Source organism: Cervus canadensis, chromosome 3 (assembly GCF_019320065.1).
Source record: "Cervus canadensis isolate Bull #8, Minnesota chromosome 3, ASM1932006v1, whole genome shotgun sequence".
In the NCBI taxonomy this organism is placed as follows: Eukaryota; Metazoa; Chordata; class Mammalia; order Artiodactyla; family Cervidae; genus Cervus; species Cervus canadensis.
Window position 1 is genome coordinate 82,302,956 of NC_057388.1, and position 19,521 is coordinate 82,322,476.

Consider the following 19,521-nt stretch of genomic DNA (forward strand, 5'->3'; position numbering starts at 1 on the left):
TTAATCCTTCTGATTTCTCCCAGAACTCTTTCATTAATCTCAGACAACTCCTCATTTTTTACAAACTTTTCAATGGAGACTGTGTTTATCATAAATTTAAAAACTAAAATCAATATATTTGATTTCAATATCATAGAATCTCTTCATAGGTCTCCCTTAGTCCCTCCTCCACCACTTTTTAAATCTATCCTCGAACAAACAGATTTTCAAAGTCTGCTATTTGCCAAATGATAGCAGAGCCTCATTGATTCCTCATAGTTTCCCACTGAAGTAGTGACAGAATTCACCTCTTCAGCCTCAAGCTTGAAAGCAAGTAGACATTAACAGCTCTCTCTAACCCGATTTTCATTCTTTAGCAGGCATTTATGTAGCAATTTTTTTATTGGGGTACAGCTGCTCTACAATGTTGCATTGGTTTCTTCCGTACAATGAAGTGTATCAGCTATACGTGTACACACATTGCCTTCCTTTAGGACTTTCCTCCCCAATCCTACCCATCCACTGACTGAGCTGAGCTCCCCGTGCTATCCAGCGGATTTCCACTAGCTATCTGTTTTACACGTGACAGTGAGGTTTTGACAGAAATTCTTCCTGTTGCAACTGTATGGTTCTTTACAATCAGAGGCAAAACAACATTTTTTTTTCCATTTATTTTTATTAGTTGGAGGCTAATTACTTTACAATATTGTAGTGGTTTTTGTCATACATTGACATGAATTTACATGTGTTCCCCATCCCAATCCCCCCTCCTCCCTCCCTCCCCATCCCATCCCTCTGGGTCTTCCCAGTGCACCAGCCCTGAGCACTTGTCTCATGCATCCCACCTGGGCTGGTGATCTGTTTCACCCTTGATAGTATACTTGTTTCAATGCCGTTCTCTCTGAACATCCCACCCTCGCCTTCTCCCACAGAGTCTAAAAGTCTGTTCTGTACATCTGTGTCTCTTTTTCTGTTTTGCATATAGGGTTATTGTTACCATCTTTTTAAATTCCATATATATGCGTTAGTATACTGTATTGGTCTTTATCTTTCTGGCTTACTTCACTCCGTATAATGGGCTCCAGTTTCATCCATCTCATTAGAACTGATTCAAATGATTTCTTTTTAATGGCTGAGTAATATTCCATAGTGTATATGTACCATAGCTTCCTTATCCATTCGTCTGCTGATGGGCATCTAGGTTGCTTCCATGTTCTGGCTATTATAAACAGTGCTGCGATGAACATTGGGGTACACGCAAAACAACATATTTTGAAAGTAACATGGTTTCCATAATTTTTTGTTTTCAGCATAACTGTAGAAGGCTCCAATTCTAAAGCCTTCTCGACTTAGCCTTCTAGTTACAAAATGACCAAATAATAATAAGATATATCACTTTATGGGGCATCTAACTCAGGAATTAGAAAAAATTTTTGAGACAGTGAGAGATACCACTGTGACAAAGGTTCTGTTCCCATCTGCTTATTTAGATAAGCCAGGCTTCCCCATGTTCACATCTTGGAAAGTTGTAAGAAAACATCTTGGAGATGCTCATATCTTGGAAAACAAAAAAGGAATTACTGTGAAACCCTTTCTCATTATAGAATAAATAAGTCATTCACAGGTAAACTGGGAAGGGAAGCTAAGTTCAGCTCATTAACATAGGCATTTCCAGTCAAATTTAACCTTAATAATTATTCTTCAATTACTTATATGTTTTTATAAGCTGTGTGCTATTTATATAATTGCAGTTATACTTCAATACAAAATACATTTTTAATACTTAAAGCCTTCTGATCATAGGAATTTTTATTTACTCTTCCTCTTGTTTCATTTTTTGTAATTAAAAATAATTATTTTTGGCCTTGCCGAGTCTCTCTTGTTGCTCAAGATTTTTTCGAGTTGCAGCAAGCAGGGGCTACTCTCTAGTTGTGGTGTGCAGGCTTCTCACTGTGCTGGATTCTCTTGTGGAGATCGGCTCTAGGAAGTGTGAGCTTCAGTAATTGCCGCATGCAGGCTTCAGAAGTTGGGGCTCCTGGGCTCTAGAACACAGACTCAGTAGTTGTGGCAAAGGGGCTTAGCCACCCCACAGCATCTGGGATCTTCCAGGACCAGGGATTGGACCTGCGTCTCCTGCATTGGCAGGCGGATTCTTCACCACTGCGGCACCAGGGAAACCCTTGACTTTTCTTTTTCTTCAGGTGAGGCAGTTTGACTGACTTGGTTTTTTAAGAGGGACGAGGGGAAATAAATCTGGGAGTTTAGGAGAAAAAGATCTAATAACAAAGATTTTTTAGGGAAAGGGGATTTTTGGCCTGCTTGTGTTATTCTTTATATCTGCTCTCTCTGCTCTCTGGATCTTTATTTGGCTTAAACAACAGAAATGTATTGTCTTGAAGTGCTAGAGGCTAGAAGTTGAACATTAAGGGGTCAGCAGGTTGGCTCCTTCCAAGGGCTGTGAGGGTAATTTGCTCCTTGTCCCTCTCACTGGTAGTGGGTTGCTGGCCAGTTTTGGCACTCCTTGGCTTGCGGTGGTATCATGTCCATCTCTGCCTTCATCTTCACTTGGCATTCTCTGGGGTGTGTATCTGCTTCCAAGCTCCCTCTTTTTTAATATGGGCATGAGTCACACTGGATTAGGGGCATACCCTTCTCTGGTATGACCTCATCTTGATGACGCACACAATGTTATTTTCAAATAAGGTCATATTCTAAGTTACTGGGGTTTAGGACTCCAACATAGGAGAGTTCTTTACTCCAATTTTGCAGACATTTTTAATTGCAGATAAGCACGACAGAGTGATCAAAAAGATTCTGATGCATTAGTGCTTAGTTGCTCAGTCGTGTCCCTTTGTGACCCCATGGACTGTAGACTGCCAGGCTCCTCTGTCCATGGGACTTCTCAGGCAAGAATACTGCAGTGCGTTGCCATTTTCTCCTTCAGGTGATCTTCCTAACCCAGGGGTCGAACCTGTGTCTCCTGTATTACAGGCAGATGAGCTAAGCCATCAGGGAAGCCCATTGATGCATAGTACTTATTTCCTAAGAATAAAATTCTGTTGGGGATCAGTCATCGAAATACGAATTCAAGGAGAAAAAGCTAATAATATAAAATTTGCAATGGTTAGAGATGTACATAAAATCACAACAATATTCAAATTCGATTGAGAATGTTTATGATCAATTTAATGGTTTTATTTTAGAAATTACCTCCATTGTAACTATTTAAATTTATGATGAAAAGTTTACAGTGACCTATAGTTGTAAAATCTAGCAAATTAGCAAAACAGTTTGAAGACTGATGTGAGCGCTCCTATTTCTCTCTGATCTTTTTTAGGAAGATGCATCTGGTTCTTCCTTGATACCTTTAGAGATGTGATAACTAGTATTTCATTTCTTACAAGTCAGAATGGCAAATAACTAACTGTAGTTTTATGTCAACTTTCAATTTTTACTATCTTCTTCCATGGGTAGTTTTCCCTGTTATTTATTCATTCAACAAATATTTATTGAATATCTGCAGTGCATTTTTTCTAAGCCTTGAGTATACAATAACGTCCTCGGCATCAGAATAAGAAAAAAAAAACAGAAAAATAATATCAATTCTCAAACAGTGATATGGAGAAGACTGGATTACACATAAACAATACCTACAACAATTTTGGGTTGTTTCAAATGAATTGTTTTGAAGAAAAATAAAACAGAGTAAAAGTATGACAGGGAAGGGAGTCTATTTTTGATAAAGCATCCAGAAAAGGGCTCTCTGAGGACAATCATATTTCAACATTGGAAGTATTTTGATTGGAAGTGAAGGGAGATAAACCATGTTTAACAAATGAGTCTGCCATTTCAAATCTAGGTCCCACTTTCATTTCTCCCTCAGTTACTTCTTATTCTTTTCAGCTTCAGTTTGACAAGACCTTGGACATCTCACTATAACCCTTGTATTGCTCAGCTTGATTTTCTATAAAACAGAGACAACAATAACACGTATTCTGCAGGTCTCTGACAGCATTGTGTGCTAAGTTGGTTCAGTTGTGCCCAACTCTTTGCTGCCCAATGGACTGCAGCCCACCGGGCTCCTCTGCCCATGGGATTCTCAAGGCAAGAATACTCGAGTGGGTTGCCATTCCTTTTCCAGGGGATCTTCCTGTCCCAGGGATCAAACCCACATCTCTCATGTCTCCTGCATTGGCAGATGGGTTCCCTGCCACTAGTGCCACCTGGGAAGCCCTTGTGAGCACTGGAGATACTAATGCAGAACACCTAGCACCATGCCTGTCTGATACGCAGGCGTCTCCCAATAAGTCACACCCAGTTGTCAGGGATCCATCATCCCTCTCTCTCTTCTTATGTGCCTTCCTAGAGTCATTTCATTGTGGGTTAGAGATATATTTTGTTCCGTAATAGGTTTGAAAGTGTGATGTCAGGATTGACCCCATTTTGAGACTGTGTTTCCAAGCTGGGAATGACTAAGGACTGTTGGCCTTCATGCCTCAGGCTTCTAATTTCCAGCCTCACTGGGTTCTCCCCAATTTATATGTCTACTTCACCCCAGGCTGATGGGTTGCTTCTTTCCATTAAAAAGATAGTGATCATAGTACTGAAAATACCTCTTGAATATCTGAATACATAAATGGACAATAAATTGAGGATGAAAAGAAAAATCAGAGATGCCTCTAAATGTAGTTTAGATATTATTCCCTCTATTTCTAATGGATATTATCATGAATATATATTTCAATGTATATGTTTTAAATATGATTCTCTTAAAACAACAAAAAAGATTAATCTCTATCAAGGTCTTTATACAAGTCATGTTCATGCTGTCATGCATTAAAGAGTCTAGGCTTGATATGCATAGCATACCTAAAGTGTTAAAAATGTGCTTGCTATTTAAGATCTAGCTTTAAAAACTACCTGTCAAAAGGCTACTTGTTTTTCACATGCGGTGTAAAATGCTTGCATCTGTGTTGCTTTTTTCTTTATATAACTTGAAGTACAGGTTCAGTTGCTGTTTTATGCTTTAAGTACTGTATTTCTAGCTAGCTTAAACATGATGGATATGTTTAAGGACCAATTTCAAAATCTTTGGAGATACCAAGAAAAAGAAAATCCAAGTAAAAAAGCCTCCAGCTTCAGAAAAATCACCTACTTTTGACAACCATGGTGATTTAAATGATAAGTATTGAACATGTGTTCTATTTTTTACTTCTTTTAGTATTGTTTACTCTAATATCTCAAAAGTCACCTAACAGTCCTGGAGTTTACCACAGATGATTGGGCCCTGAGGTTTAACGAAGAACACAGATGGAAGAGAAACAAAATACCAACGACCAACAAAGCTGTCACTGACAATTAGGGAATTTGACCCAGGAGACAACTGAAAAAAGTGCAGTTTGGCTTTTCAATACTTTGGTTCAAGAAGCAAGTAAGTATGAACACCATCCTTTGCCTCACTAGCTCCTGGTTCTGTTTCCATAAAATGCCACTGCATTTTATTCTTTTGATTCCTCTAATATCCCCAAGAGCCTTCCACTTTTGCTCATTTCTTTTGTAAGGTCATGCTAAATCACCTTACTGAGGCAAACCCTACAATGAACCTGTAGTATAATATCAAGTGAATCCTTCTGAACAGTGTCAATGCCTTGTAGCTACTGGTTTGGCAGCCAACATCCAGGGTGAGGGTACCCTGGAGAAATCCCACTTGGAGAGAACTCATTATCAATTGGCATTAATCTTTAATATATGCTTTGGATGCGTGCTAAGTCGCTTCAGTTGTGTCTGACTCTTTGTGACTCTATGGACTGCAGCCTGCCAGGCTCCTCTGTCCATGGGATTCTACAGGCAAAAATTCTGGAGTGGGTTGCCATTTCCTTCTCCAGGGGATCTTTCTGACCCAGGGATCGAAGCTGCGTCTCTTATGTCTCCTGCATTTGCAGGCGGGTTCTTTACCACTAGTGCCACCTGGGAAGCCCTAATATATGCTGCTGAAAGCTAAATGGTAGGGCCCAGGGGTTCCCCATGCTCCCTGTGCTTCCAGCTAAAGGCAGTCTGGCCCATCTCCACGTGCCAGGGAATTAGATAGAAACAGGTGGTCGGACCTATTCTGATCTGATATTTGTTTTCAGGGATAAGCTGACTTATAAGCTTATATAATATACTATATTGCGACTGAAAATCCATTCAGCAGAAAGACAGAGCCATGATAAACACTCAATATCCTTAACCCAATCCATTCTTAATAACTCCATAAAGGATGGATTTGTTGAGAACTGGGGGATATAAATGTACTTTAATCTGAGAACAGAGTTAAATCAGGCTGTTTTGGCATCACAGGGCGCCTTAATTTGCTGGGGTCCCATGAGGTACCATCATCTGATCTAGGAAACCTCCCATTTTATTTTCAACTGCCAACCTGTTCAACACCTGTCCATGTCTACACGTGTAAGTGCTAACGATGAGTTCTTAGAGACCACCGCATTCTGGCTTGTATGTTGGGTTCCTACTACAGGGATCATGTTAACAGTTGGCAGCTTAGCAACTGCCACCGTCTAATTTCAGTAAAGATTAAGGCTTAAAAATCCTTAGCTGGAAATGTTCTTGGCAGAGGCCAAAGGTGCTGCTAGAGTTATTAAAAAAAAAAATCCCAGAGCTTAATTTAATCAAGGAAGATGAATATATTCTTCAAGATCATGATGGATTTGAAGGGAATATATATTTACTGTCTGGACCAAATGGCATAAAAAAGATTTAGCAATCAGTGTATAAATTAGAAAGAGGAAAGGCAGTCTTTTTAAAAACACTGCTCAGAGTGACTCACATATATTCATCTATTGAACAAATATTTAGCCAGTTTCTACTCACAGTAGATTATAAGACAGACAAGGTCTTTATTTTCATGGAGCATATATTCTAGAAGGGACAAAGAGATAATTAACAAATAAATATATAAGGATGTATAACTCTGATCAGAGAAAAATATTCTGAGAAATATAAAATTGGGTAATATGATGGGGGAGTCACTTCAGATTGGGTGGGCAAAAAAGACTGATTTAAGGTGACATTTGACCTGATACCTAAGTGGGTAGGTAGAACAAGCCAGTCATGGGGAAAACGTACAAGGTAGAATAAAAGTTCCGAATTTCTTTAGATGCTTAGGAAGCTAAGCAACAACTGAGTGGAAGAAAGGTGTGTGGTGTATGTTTAGTCACTGAGTCACGTCTGACCCCATGAACTGCAGCACAACCAGGCTTCCCAGTCCTAGGAAGAAAGGTAGGGAGATTTAATTCAAAGGCAAATTTGCATAGAAATCACACTTTAAAAATAAACTCATATTATTAGATATTTGAGAGAGGGGGCTGGTGACCTGGAGGTGCTAAACCCCAGTTCTCGGCACTGCAATTAACCTGGACGCAGAGCATTACAAGTCAAGCTGCTGCTCAGTCACAGGTGAGGACTCATCCAAGAGGAAGCTAGAGGCCACAGCAGGGACAATATATAGGACTTCCCCTTGGTTACGGTCAGAGGTTTTCTGAGGGTAATAGGCAGTCATGGAAGAATTTAGACAGAAAATTGGCAAAATCTGAATTATGTTTCAAATAGATTATTCTGGCAATGTGAAGAATGGATTGTCAGGAGAATGGTGGAAAGTAGACCCAGAGAGAAGAGCTGGGATTCTACTGTGAAAATCCATGTGAAGATAATAATGGTTTCTACTAGAATGATAGGAGAGAAGATGGAAGGAACTGAATGTAAGCAGGATAGTATTCTGACGATAGAAAAACAGGATTTTCTCATTGACATAGGGGTAATGAATAAAAAAGGGAACAAAAGCAACACCATGATTTTGGTTCAAGTATGCTCAAATATGGGATTTCTGATGGCTCAATGGTAAAGAATCTGCCTGCAATGCAGGAGACGCAGGTTTGATCCCTGGGTCAGGAAGATCATCTGGATGAGGACAGTCCATAGGGTTGTAAAAAGTCAGATACACCTGAGCACACATGCACAGATGCTCAAATATAAATCAATTTTATGTTTTATATAGGTTTGAGAAGGAACCCAAATTAAAGGTGAAATAATATTTACTTATCTTACATTTACCAAGTCTTTATTATGCAGCAGGAACACTACACATGTATGTATAAAGATATATATGCATATGAATGCATGCACACATATAAACATATAGAGCATTTTAAAGTTGAGTCTTATAAAATCAAGCTCATTAACATTCAATTCAGATAAATAATATGGTTACAATACTGCACATTCCTCATTCATAGGTCTTTACTCTTTCATGTAGGTGTGAGCTAGAAAAGAAGAGAAATGGATATTTTTCCACATGAAAATACCAACACAAATTTTAAAGGAACACAAGGTACATGTAAAAGAGGAATTTTGGCATTGGGATCATTTCCTGATCCTTATGAGATATTCCTTATCAAATTCAGCTCCACTCTCATTCCACTTTCTTTTATAATTTTAACTCTTGAGACATAGGTAAATGATCATTTCAATATATTTTACAGCTATTTTGAAGAATAAATCCATTATTTCATTTACAGAAAACTCGATTATTACAAAGGCTATCATAAAAAGGAAACTTAAAAAATTCTTTTCCTCTGAGATTTTTTTTTCCCACAGCCAAAAGAATTTTCAATTTTCTTTTCTATGTGCATTTTGAAAGATAAAATAATACATGCAACTTGACTCATAATGACCGTTAACTATTAAAAAAAAAGCTAAGTTTCAGTGAATATTTAAATATTCATGAGTCATCAAGTTTTATAAATCTTACTTCATATTATAGGTATCTATGCCTTGGCTCAGCAATTTCATTTCTATGGGAATCCTCTAACACACATGCATGAGCCCAGAGATCAAGCATATATATTCCAGAATTATTTGTTGATTAAAGAAAAGAACTTAAATTTCTAAAAACAGGGAACTGTTATGTAAATTATTTTAAACTAAATTATGGAATCCAATCATCCATTAAAAGGAATAAAGTGAAGTTTTAGATACTGACATGGTAACTTGATGTTTTATTTTTTATTTATCTTAAATATTTATTTTAATTAATTAATTTATTTAGCTATGCCAGTCTTGGTGGCATGTGGGCTCTTCAATCTTCATTGCAGCGTGCAGGACCCAACTCCCTGACCAGGGATTAAACCCAGGCCCCTTGCACTGGAAACAGAGTCTTAGTCAACTGGACCACCAGGGAAATCCCATAACGCATTTTAAAAGTGGGTCAAAACAATTCAGAAAACAAATATATATGTGGATGATTCCATTAGGATTGGATTATACTGAAACAAGTTTAAAAGTTCAGCCTACTAGCGATGGCTACTTGGCCATTGGGGGAAAAGACTGAAATGAGGGGGCCATGCTGGTAGGGGTTCTGATGAGGGCCACAAAGACTTGTGTATGGTTTGAGTTTATCCTATACTGAGCATGTCTTGGGTTTGTACATCTTAAATCAGTTTAAAACGTAAAGCCAGAGAGACGCTACCCCATGACTTTCTTGATTTGACAGCAGTATATCTATTCACTTTGCATTACTATTAGCAAACATCAGCTTATGTCCTAAGACTAAACCTAGATCATCTAATTTCCTGCAGTGGTGGCATTCTCAGATAACGTGACAGCCGTCTGCAGCAGGGTGTGCGGGATATTTCAGATATCACCAGGCTGGTGCAGCCACTTCTGTAAGCTAAGAGCAGATTCTGATGGCATCTCACTAACAGAGTGGCTCTCGTGTGTTTACAGCAGGTACAGATCACTTAGTGGCATGGCTGACTGTTTATATCCAGCGCCAGCTCAGCTGGTAGGTAATTAACATTATGCCTTGGTAGCCTGCTGTTGTTTGCAGCAACTTCAAGTCATGATTCTGACACATTGACAATAAGCAGTGAACACGTTGATACAGGGCCAGAACAACATAGATGTCTACCTACTTCAGTTTCCAGTAACGTCCCGTGGTAAGTGGGCTTCATGAGTGCGGGTCTCTTTATGCCATCACTCACTGGCCATTTCTTTAACATAGTAACACTGCTGTGTACCTCATGAAATGAATGTTCCACAATGATTATGCACATATCTGTTTGTCTTTAGATCAACTCTAGTTGTGTGCATTTATTTGATCATGGCATGGTGACAGAGGATATGGGAGCTTAGCCTCTAGAGGTTGACAGAACTGGATCTGATCACCAGACACTACCTACCTCATACTAACTGTATAATTCTGGCCAAATTATTAATATATAACCTCTTTGTACATCAAGTTAATCTGTACAATGGGGATAATAATGCATGCATGCGTGCTAAGTCGCTTCAGTCGTGTCCGACTCTGTGCGACCCCATAGATGGAAGCCCACCAGGCTCCTCTGTCCACGGGATTCTCTAGGCAAGAATACTGGGGTGGGTTGTCATTTCCTTCTCCAGGAGATAACAACACCTATCTTCAAATCTTATTTTGAAGACTAAAAGAGATAGTGTGGTGGTAAAAAAGTGCTTTGCATAAATGCCTGCCATATTTGCATAATAAATATTAGATTAAAGATAGCAATAGTTGTATTAATAGGGGAGTGCTTCAGGAATTTTTATATCACCACAAAATATGCAGCATCTGAGGGCATACAGTTATTTGCGGAGGTATTAGCTGAATACAGATTTATGAAATAATTCAGTTTGCTTAAATTGTAGATACAAATATGGAGTTTTAAAGCCATTAAATGGTTTATTACAATGAACTAAAGCATACTAGTGTCATAAGTACTTTACATCAATGATATCCTCCAAATGTAACACTAAAACACTGAATATGCTTAAGAAAAATTAATAAGAAACACATATAAGTTTAATAAAAACACATGTAAGTTTTGGGAAGATTTCCAACGTATTCCTCAAAATCACTGTTCTTTCAGTTTGGCTTGGACCCAAATTTACCTTCATCAGAAACAAATGCAGCCTCTTAAAAAAAGCATGAAAAATCTTTTTAATACTGTAAGCATACCAGCTTTAGAATGTAAATGGGGTCCAAAACTAATCTTACTTAGCTCAGTTAACACCCCACAATGATAAGTAATTCATTTTCCCATTTTCAACTCGGATTTAAATGTTGATACAAGAGTCTCTGGAAAGTCTCTTCACCTCAGCAGCTCCGCAAGTGTTCACTTTGAACAACGACATTGCAGCTGAGCAAACGAGACTCTCAATCAATTTTTATGAGCACAAATTCTTGGGCTGATGGCTAGACCTCCAGCTCCATCACTCAGATAATACACACTCACGAGTGGTGATGAGATTCACATTATCACCAGAGCACCATTCTGCTGATGGCGGCAGCAGACACAGCAGGGGTACACTGTCCTCCTGGAAACGACTCCCTCACCTTTCAACAGTGCAGTCTGCAGGTATGGATCCACAAGCCATGTGCCAATAGAATGAGAGCTGTCTTTAAAGATACTAATAAAATGACCCACTACTTCCCAATGAGTCCTTCTGCTAAATCTCCATACATACCCATCTTGATTTTGAAGTGTGTACACCCGTTTTCCCATTACATTTGGAATTGAAAGGATGATTCAATTATATTTAACACTTAAAAGAGTTGTCAGAGTACTGGCATGTAAATCTCAATACACTTGGGCATGGGATTCTCTGTGTGAACACGTGTATATACATACATTTGTATAAAGATACAATGCTTTCCTGGTGGCTTAGACAGTAAAGAATCCGCCTGCAATTCAGGAGACCTGGGTTCGATTCCTGGGTCAGGAAGATCCCCCGGAGAAGGGAATGGCAACCTACCACAGTATTCTTTCCTGGAGAATCCCATGGAAAGAAAAGCCTGGCGAGCTATGTCTAAGCGGCTGCAAAGAGTCGTACACAACTGAGTGACTAACACTTTCACAATACTTACATGTGACTTCAAATTTCAAGACGCTATGTCAGGTAGAATACATCTGAATTGATAGTTTGAAATGACAGTTTGGTGGTGTTTATCCTAAATTTTAATTATGGAGTATAGAGGTTTACCTCCTTTGGTTTAAACTGGAGGTTGCCTTTAAAATGTTAAAACATATTTTTGTTACATGGAGAACTTTCCAGCTCTCCAAAGACATGGTTAATGTTCCGTAAAGAACAATTAATGATCTCAAAGCATTCAAATTCTTTTTTTGAATTTTTTGAATAAAAGAAAAAATTCTTCTTTTATTTCTAAAGCCTCTTATGGGGTGATAATGAACATATACATGGTTGCTCTGTAACTTGATTCTTGTGATCATATATCAAAAAATAAGGTAAGGAGCAAATGATTACCCTGAACTTTACCTGGCTAGAAGCATAAGGTGTCCATCTGAGCTCTCAAAACTGATCTACTAAGGCCTGATTTTCATATTAAAACAATGTATATTAGAAACTCTTTTAGCCTACTGTTGCTTTACTAGATCTCTATACAAAGAACACTCTAGGATTCTTTCGTTAAAAATAATGAATATGATCCAGCAATCATGCTCCTTGGTATTTACCCAAAAAAGCTGGAAAGATGTCTACACAAAAACCCCCACACAAATGTGTATAACAGCTTGATTCATAATTGCCCAAATGTGGAAGCAACCAAGATGTCATTCAGTAGGTGAATAAATAAACTGTGCTTCATTTGTACAATGGAATATTATTCAGTGCTAAAAAGAAATGAGCTTTTAAGCCTTGGAAAAAACATGGAAACACTTTAAATGCAAATTCCTAAGTGAAAGAAGCTAATTAGTAAAGGCTACATGCTGCAAGATTCCAACTATGACATTCTGGAAAAGGCAAACCCATGGTAAAAAGATCAGGGGTTGCCAAAGGTGGGAGGGTGAAGATGAATAGGCAGAATAGAGAGGATTTTCAAGGGAGCGAAATGCTTTGTATATTACAGTGATAAATAGTATGTTTGTTCAAATACACAGATGCACAACACCAAAAGTGAAATCTAATAAAAAGTATGGACTTTTGATGAAGATGATGTGTCAAGTGTTGATCATTCTTGGTAACAAATGTACCATTCTGATGAGTGATGTTGATAGTGGAGGAACTTATGTGGAGACAGAGGATAGATAGGAAATCTCTGTACCTTCCCTTAAATTTTGTTGTGAACCTAAAACTGCTCTTGGAAAACCATATTGACTAATAGGTATGACATGTTGAAATTTGTGGTTACTGGGTGACATTCTCATGTGTTCTTATACTTATTTCCACCAGTTCAACTCTATGCTTACTAAGAATCAGTAGTGTTTGATGAGGCCAATAACATCAGCTACTGAACTTATGGGATGAGAACTTATGATATTCTGTGTAAATGCATGATATATGACCATGAAAAAGAAGCTGCAGTTTTTATGAAAAATCTTTTGGATGTTTTGGAAAGATTTGACAAAGACAAGTCACTAACACAAACTTGCTAAATTAGATGTAGGTGAGAAAATCTATAAGTGGAAATAAAATAAAAATGTACAAAAAGATATGCGCTCAAACTGCCTAGTAAATGCATTTAAATTTTTGTGCCAGTGTAAAGAAATTAAGCCTAGAAACCCAAGAAGACGCCTAATGGGTGTGACTTTTGGAGGACAGACCACTGAGAACTACTAACAGGGAGCCCTTACTCAAAGCAAATGTGTGGGTTTTATATAAAAAATAGTCTCTCTGTGTGTGCAAATGTATGTGCATCTTTTATTAGTCTGGTTGACCAAATTATGGTTCTATTTACTTATTTATAAATTTTGTTATTTTTTATTTTTGACTTCATTGCATGGCATGTGGTATTTGCTTCTCTAACCAGGGATTGAACCAAGGGCCCTTGTAATGGAAGCCTGGAGTCTTAAGCTCTGGACCACCAGGGGATTGTCAGTTCTATTTACATAAGAAAAAGTTACACTTTACCCAGGCAGGGAAAAACCCCACTTTTGATTAAAAATTTACACTTTCATGAAGTTACCATGCTATTATGGCACATCAATAAAATGATTTTATCCAGCAGTAGATAGATGACTTTATTTCTGGAAGATAGCAAATGATTTTCCTTCCTTGGGATATCACAATGTTAACCTGATCTTGTCTATACTTGCTTAATACGTGAGTAGGGCTTCCCTGGGGCTCAAGTGGTAAAGAAGTCACCTGCCAATGCTGGAGATGCAAGTTTGGGAAGATGCCCTGGATCTGCAAGATCCATTGGAGGAAGAAATGGCAACTCACTCCAGCATTCTTGTCTGGGGAAATCCCATGGACAGAGCCTGGGGGAATGCTACTGTACATGGGCTTGCAAAATAGTTCAGATATGACTTAGCAACTGAATAAAAACAATACTGTGTGGATAGGAATCGGTAAGATTTTACAGACTGTTTTGTGTTAAGGATACCAAGAGAGCTTCTCTTTTCATATATATTCATTGGGAATAAGACAGCCTGAATTTATCATGAACTGGAATGACTATTACTCAAAATTATTCTTTAAAGTAACTGTAACTAAATGAGTATATTCTATGAGCAAAGGTCATTCATGATTCAAACACCAAAACAAGAGTCTACTGAACTGTACATTGTAGCAATCTGCCTATATTCAGAATCCTATCACAAACAAATCCACCAGTCAAGGCAATCAAAAAACCTGTACCTCTGAATAAGTGATATATATGATACAGTTTCTTAAAAAGGCATGTTTCTATGAATTAAGTTTTATCTATAAAACATTAGAATGATGCAGTGGTTCTCAAGGTATGGTCTCGGGATCCTGGCGATCTTCAAAATCCTTTCAGGGGACTTGTGAGGTCAAAACCATTTTTAAAATTACGTTTAAACATCTTTGCCTGTTTCACACTTACTCTGTCAAGAGCATATAGTAGAGTTTTCCAGAGGCTAAATTTCACCTGAGACTGCAACAGATTGAAGGCAGAAGCTGATTTGAAAATACAGCTGCATTCTATTTTTATTAAGCCAGACATTGAGGAGGTGCAGAAAAGCATAAAATAATGCCATTTAGTTAACTAAAATGTTTGGCTTGAAAAAATAGTTATTTTAAATAAAAAGGTTAGTTGTATTGGAATGGCCTTACTACTTTCATTTTAAAATAAATTAAATATTTTCTAAATTTCTCAGTTTTAATGTATAATACAGTAGATACTGACAGATATAACCCAAATAAAAGTTTGATTGCCTTACAGTGATTATATGACAGGAAAAAAGTGTACTTACCTGAACAAGAACAAAGTAACGTTTTTTCCATCTTTTCCAAACCTTCTGTCCAAGGGCATACAGATATCTGGTAAGAAAAACAGAAATATCTTATATGAATAATGGTGTGGTGCCACATAATCATATTTATTCCCTAGGTATTTATTCTCGAGAGCAGCCTGCAAAGTTTAGTTCTATTGGAATCTGTGACAGCACCCAACTTCTGTGTTACAAAATGACTGAGTCTGTTCTAAGGCTCTTGAAAGGGAATTGATGTATGTGGCTTATCAATTTGTCAGTTCTCTCCACAAATTGAGTGAAGTTGGAGTTAGAAAGGATAATCAAAGAAGCAGTAGGAATTGTATTCTTACACCTATTTCTCAGGAGAGACGTATGCTATGAATTGAGGCTAGGGACCAGATGTTTCAGCTCTCAGGTGACAGAGGCTGAGGACTGTGGCCTGGCAGGGAGCTGGCTGCAGAGGCCAGAACCCAGGATGAAGAGTCTCTGTCCAGCTGAGTGTCCCCAAAATGTGCCTGGACCAGTCTCAGTTTCCAATTCTTCAATTATCAAATCAAAGAACTATATGTGATGATTTCTAAGGTCCAAGCCCTGTAACTTGGAGACTTATCTGACTTATGCGAGCTTCTTAATGCAAATTTTCCTAACTATGAAACTCAGATACTAATGAAAGCGAAATTGTATAATTTAACAATAGTTTCAACCAAGGCTTCTGTTTAACTGTGCATTGCTGTTAGTAACCTGAATTGAAATGATTCAAGTAGTTAATCACTGGAGAACAGAACTTTTGCTCTTATTTGAATACACAGATATAGGCTTAAGGATTGAGGAGGAAAGGGAAGAAATTAATCAAGTAGGAGCATGTCATGGAGAGCTATTTAAAATTATACCACATACCTCCCACAAAAGTGGAAAACATTTTAGAAGTTAAAAAGTATGACAGAGACCTAATTTTTAAATTAAAGTATGATTTTTCACAATTCCTTATTGTGAAAAATTCCTTATCACAATTCCTTTTTCTGTAGTCAAGATTTAACATTATAGAGGGTATTCAAACTAATTTAAATTATATACAATTCTGTATGATTAAAAAAAGCCCTTTAGCTAATAGTTTGTTGATGGTCTTAATGTCTTTAATCTTTCTCTCAATTTTTAAAACTGAAATCTTAGCTTGAAATTTTAGTTCCTGTTTTATGAAAATAATTCTCCTTTGCAAAAAAAAGCAAACATACTTTTTGCCCGCTTTTAAAAAATATATGGGATATTGGCTAAGGGGTGCTGAAATGATGGACTTTCATATTCACTACTCACGGAGTGTAAAATAAGACCACCTTCTTGTAGAATAACATGACATGCAAAGATGGGCTCAATAGATAGAAAGGTTAGAAATGGTATTCTAAGGATAGAAATGGTATGGACCTAACAGAAGTAGAAGATATTAAGAAGAAGTGGCAAGAATACACAGAAGAACTGTACAAAAGACATCTTCATGACCCAGATAATCATGATGATGTGATCACTTCTGGCTCTAGCCAGACATTCTGGAATGTGAAGTCAAGTGGGCCTTAGGAAGCATGACTAAGAACAAAGCTATTGGAGGTGATGGAACTCCAGTTAAGCTATCTCAAATTCTAAAAGGTGATGCTGTGAAAGTGCTGCACTCAATATGTCAGCAAATTTGAAAACTCAGCAGTGGCCACGGAACTGGAAAAGGTCAGTTTTCATTCAAATCCTAAAGAAAGGCAATGGCAAAGAATGCTCAAATTACCGCACAGTTGCACTCATCTCATACCCTAGTAAAGTAATGCTCAAAATTCTCCAAGCCAGGCTTCAACAATATGTGAACCGTGAACTTCCAGATGCTCAAGCTGGATTTAGAAAAGGCAGAGGAACCAGAGATCAAATTGCCAACACCCGCTGGATCATCGAAAAAGCAAGAGAGTTCCAGAAAAAAACATCTATTTCTGCTTTATTGACTATGCTAAAGCTTTTGACTGTGTGGATCACAATAAACTGTGGAAAATTCTGAAAGAGATGGGAATACCAGACCACCTGACCTGTCTCTTGAGAAATCTGTATGCAGGTCAGGAAGCAACAACTAGAACTAGACATGGAACAACAGACTGATTCCAAATAGGAAAAGGAGTACCCCAAGGCTGTACACTGTCACCCTGCTTATTTAGCTTATATGTAGAGTACATCATGAGAAATGCTGGGCTGGATGAAGCACAAGCTGGAATCAAGATTGCAGGGAGAAATATCAATAACCTCAGATAAGCAGATGACACCACCCTTATGGCAGAAAGTGAAGAAGAACTCAAGAGCCTCTTGGTGAAAGTGAAAGAGGAGAGTGAAAAAGTTGGCTTAAAGCTCAACATTCAGAAAACAAAGAGCATGGCATCTGGTCCCATCACTTCATGGCAAATAGATGGGGAAACAGTGGAAACAGTGGCAGAATTTATATTTTTGGACTCCAAAATCACTGCACATGGTGACTGCAGCCATGAAATTAAAAGATGCTTGTTCCTTGGAAGAAAAGTTATGACCAACCTGGACAGCATATTAAAAAGCAGAGATATTACTTTGCCAACAAAGGTCCATCTAGACAAAAATATGGTTTTTCCATATGGATGTGAGAGCTGGACCATAAAGAAAGTTGAGCACTAAAGAATTGATGCTTTTGAACTGTGGTGTTGGAGAAGACTCTTGAGAGTCCCTTGCACTGCAAGGGGATCCAACCAGTCCATCCTAAAGGAAATCAGTCCTGAATATTCATTGGAAGGACTGGTGTTGAAGCTGAAGCTCCAATACTTTGACCACCTGATGCAAAGAGCTGACTCATTTGAAAAGACCCTGATGCTGGGAAAGATTGAGGGCAGGAGGAGAAGTGGACGACAGAGGATGAGATGGTTGGATGGCATCACCAACTTAATGGGCATGAGTTTGATTAAACTTCAGGAGTTGGTGATGGACAGGGAAGCCTGACATGCTGCAGTCCATGGGGTTGCAGAGAGTCGGACACGACTGAATGACTGGTGAACTGATACAGAAATAGTCCCCCACTTCTTCATCATGGAATTAGGGAAACAGACACACACACGAATACATATGTTACATGGATATATAGAACAGTATTATTCATATTATGAAAAAAAGGTAACAATGTCCAACAGTAGGTGAATTGTTTAAACAATGCTGGAAGATGCACAGAAAGAAATACTATGCTGCCACTGAAAAAATATTTTTGATAAAATTAATAACATAAAGAATATCTCATGATATAATGTTTTATGAAAAAAGTTTCAAAACCATATAAATACTTAAGGGATTTGAAATTTGTAAAAGAAGTATATGAAATAGATATTGCAAAACTGTTAGTAATAGTGCCTTTGAATGGTGGGGTTATGGAAGGTTTAATTTTCCATCTTTATTCTCTGTATTTCTAAATTTCCATAAAAAAAAAAACCACACAAAGAGAAATGGAGTGACTAAAAGTTGACATAAATCCTAGGCTCCTGCCTAGCAAACATTGCCAGTACTGCCCAAATCAATGATGTATTTTCTTTCTCTCAGGCACATTAGTTAGCGGGAGTATTTTGCGAACTTCTATTCAGTTTTGTAATACTCTGGATATCCCACCGTCTGCGCTTCTGAATGTAACACTGATGCAGTTAGAGACTATCAGAAACATCCGTCAGTACTGTTCTCATCTGTTCACCCTCCCCTCCTGAGGGCCCTTGGAAACCCTTTGCCCCACCTTTGCGCCAGCCTCTAATTTCTCTTCTATGGTCCCAGTGATAGGTGTTTAGTTGCTCTCTTCCTGTCTTCCCTATGTAATTTTCCTCTTCTGAAAGGCACATACTCCAGTGCCTATTACAGGGTTAACAGCAATGACCTCAAGACCTATACATACTGTGGACGTGACAGATGCTCTCTGTACAAATTCACTAGCAAGATGTGCAGCAAATAGCTGCCAAGGAGTCAAGAGGGCATTTGGAATAACCTCTGCCTGTGACCGCAGGCTGCTTCTTCAACGTGTCTCACTTAGCATGCTGGTCAGACATAAGCGAAAGTGAACAGTGGTACACAAACCATCAACACCATAAGCAAGTGTAAGGCTGGCTGACAGCAAAGGTTCTGCATAAGGGATAATACTGTCAGCAGGAACTTCATTCAAAATGATGCCTCGACACATCTGGAATGAAAAGGTATGGTCTCTGTGAAGAGAGAAAGCAGAGGGGTGGGTGGATGCACGCGCGTATGTTGAAAGATGTGAAGAATAGAATAAAAGACAGTTCAAGAT

The 19,521-nt window shown here is 38.2% G+C and overlaps 1 protein-coding gene across 23 annotated transcripts in view; it reads right to left on the reverse strand.

The window, feature by feature from the left end:
• The window catches only part of CADPS2 (calcium dependent secretion activator 2), a 590,044-nt gene that overhangs the window by 187,955 nt on the left and 382,568 nt on the right, over window positions 1-19,521 (reverse strand). For all 23 annotated transcript variants that reach the window (XM_043463600.1, XM_043463598.1, XM_043463588.1 and 20 more), the window contains exon 9: window positions 15,219-15,285. In XM_043463600.1, coding sequence (XP_043319535.1) covers window positions 15,219-15,285 — 67 coding nt within the window. The remainder of the gene's footprint in view (window positions 1-15,218; window positions 15,286-19,521) is intronic.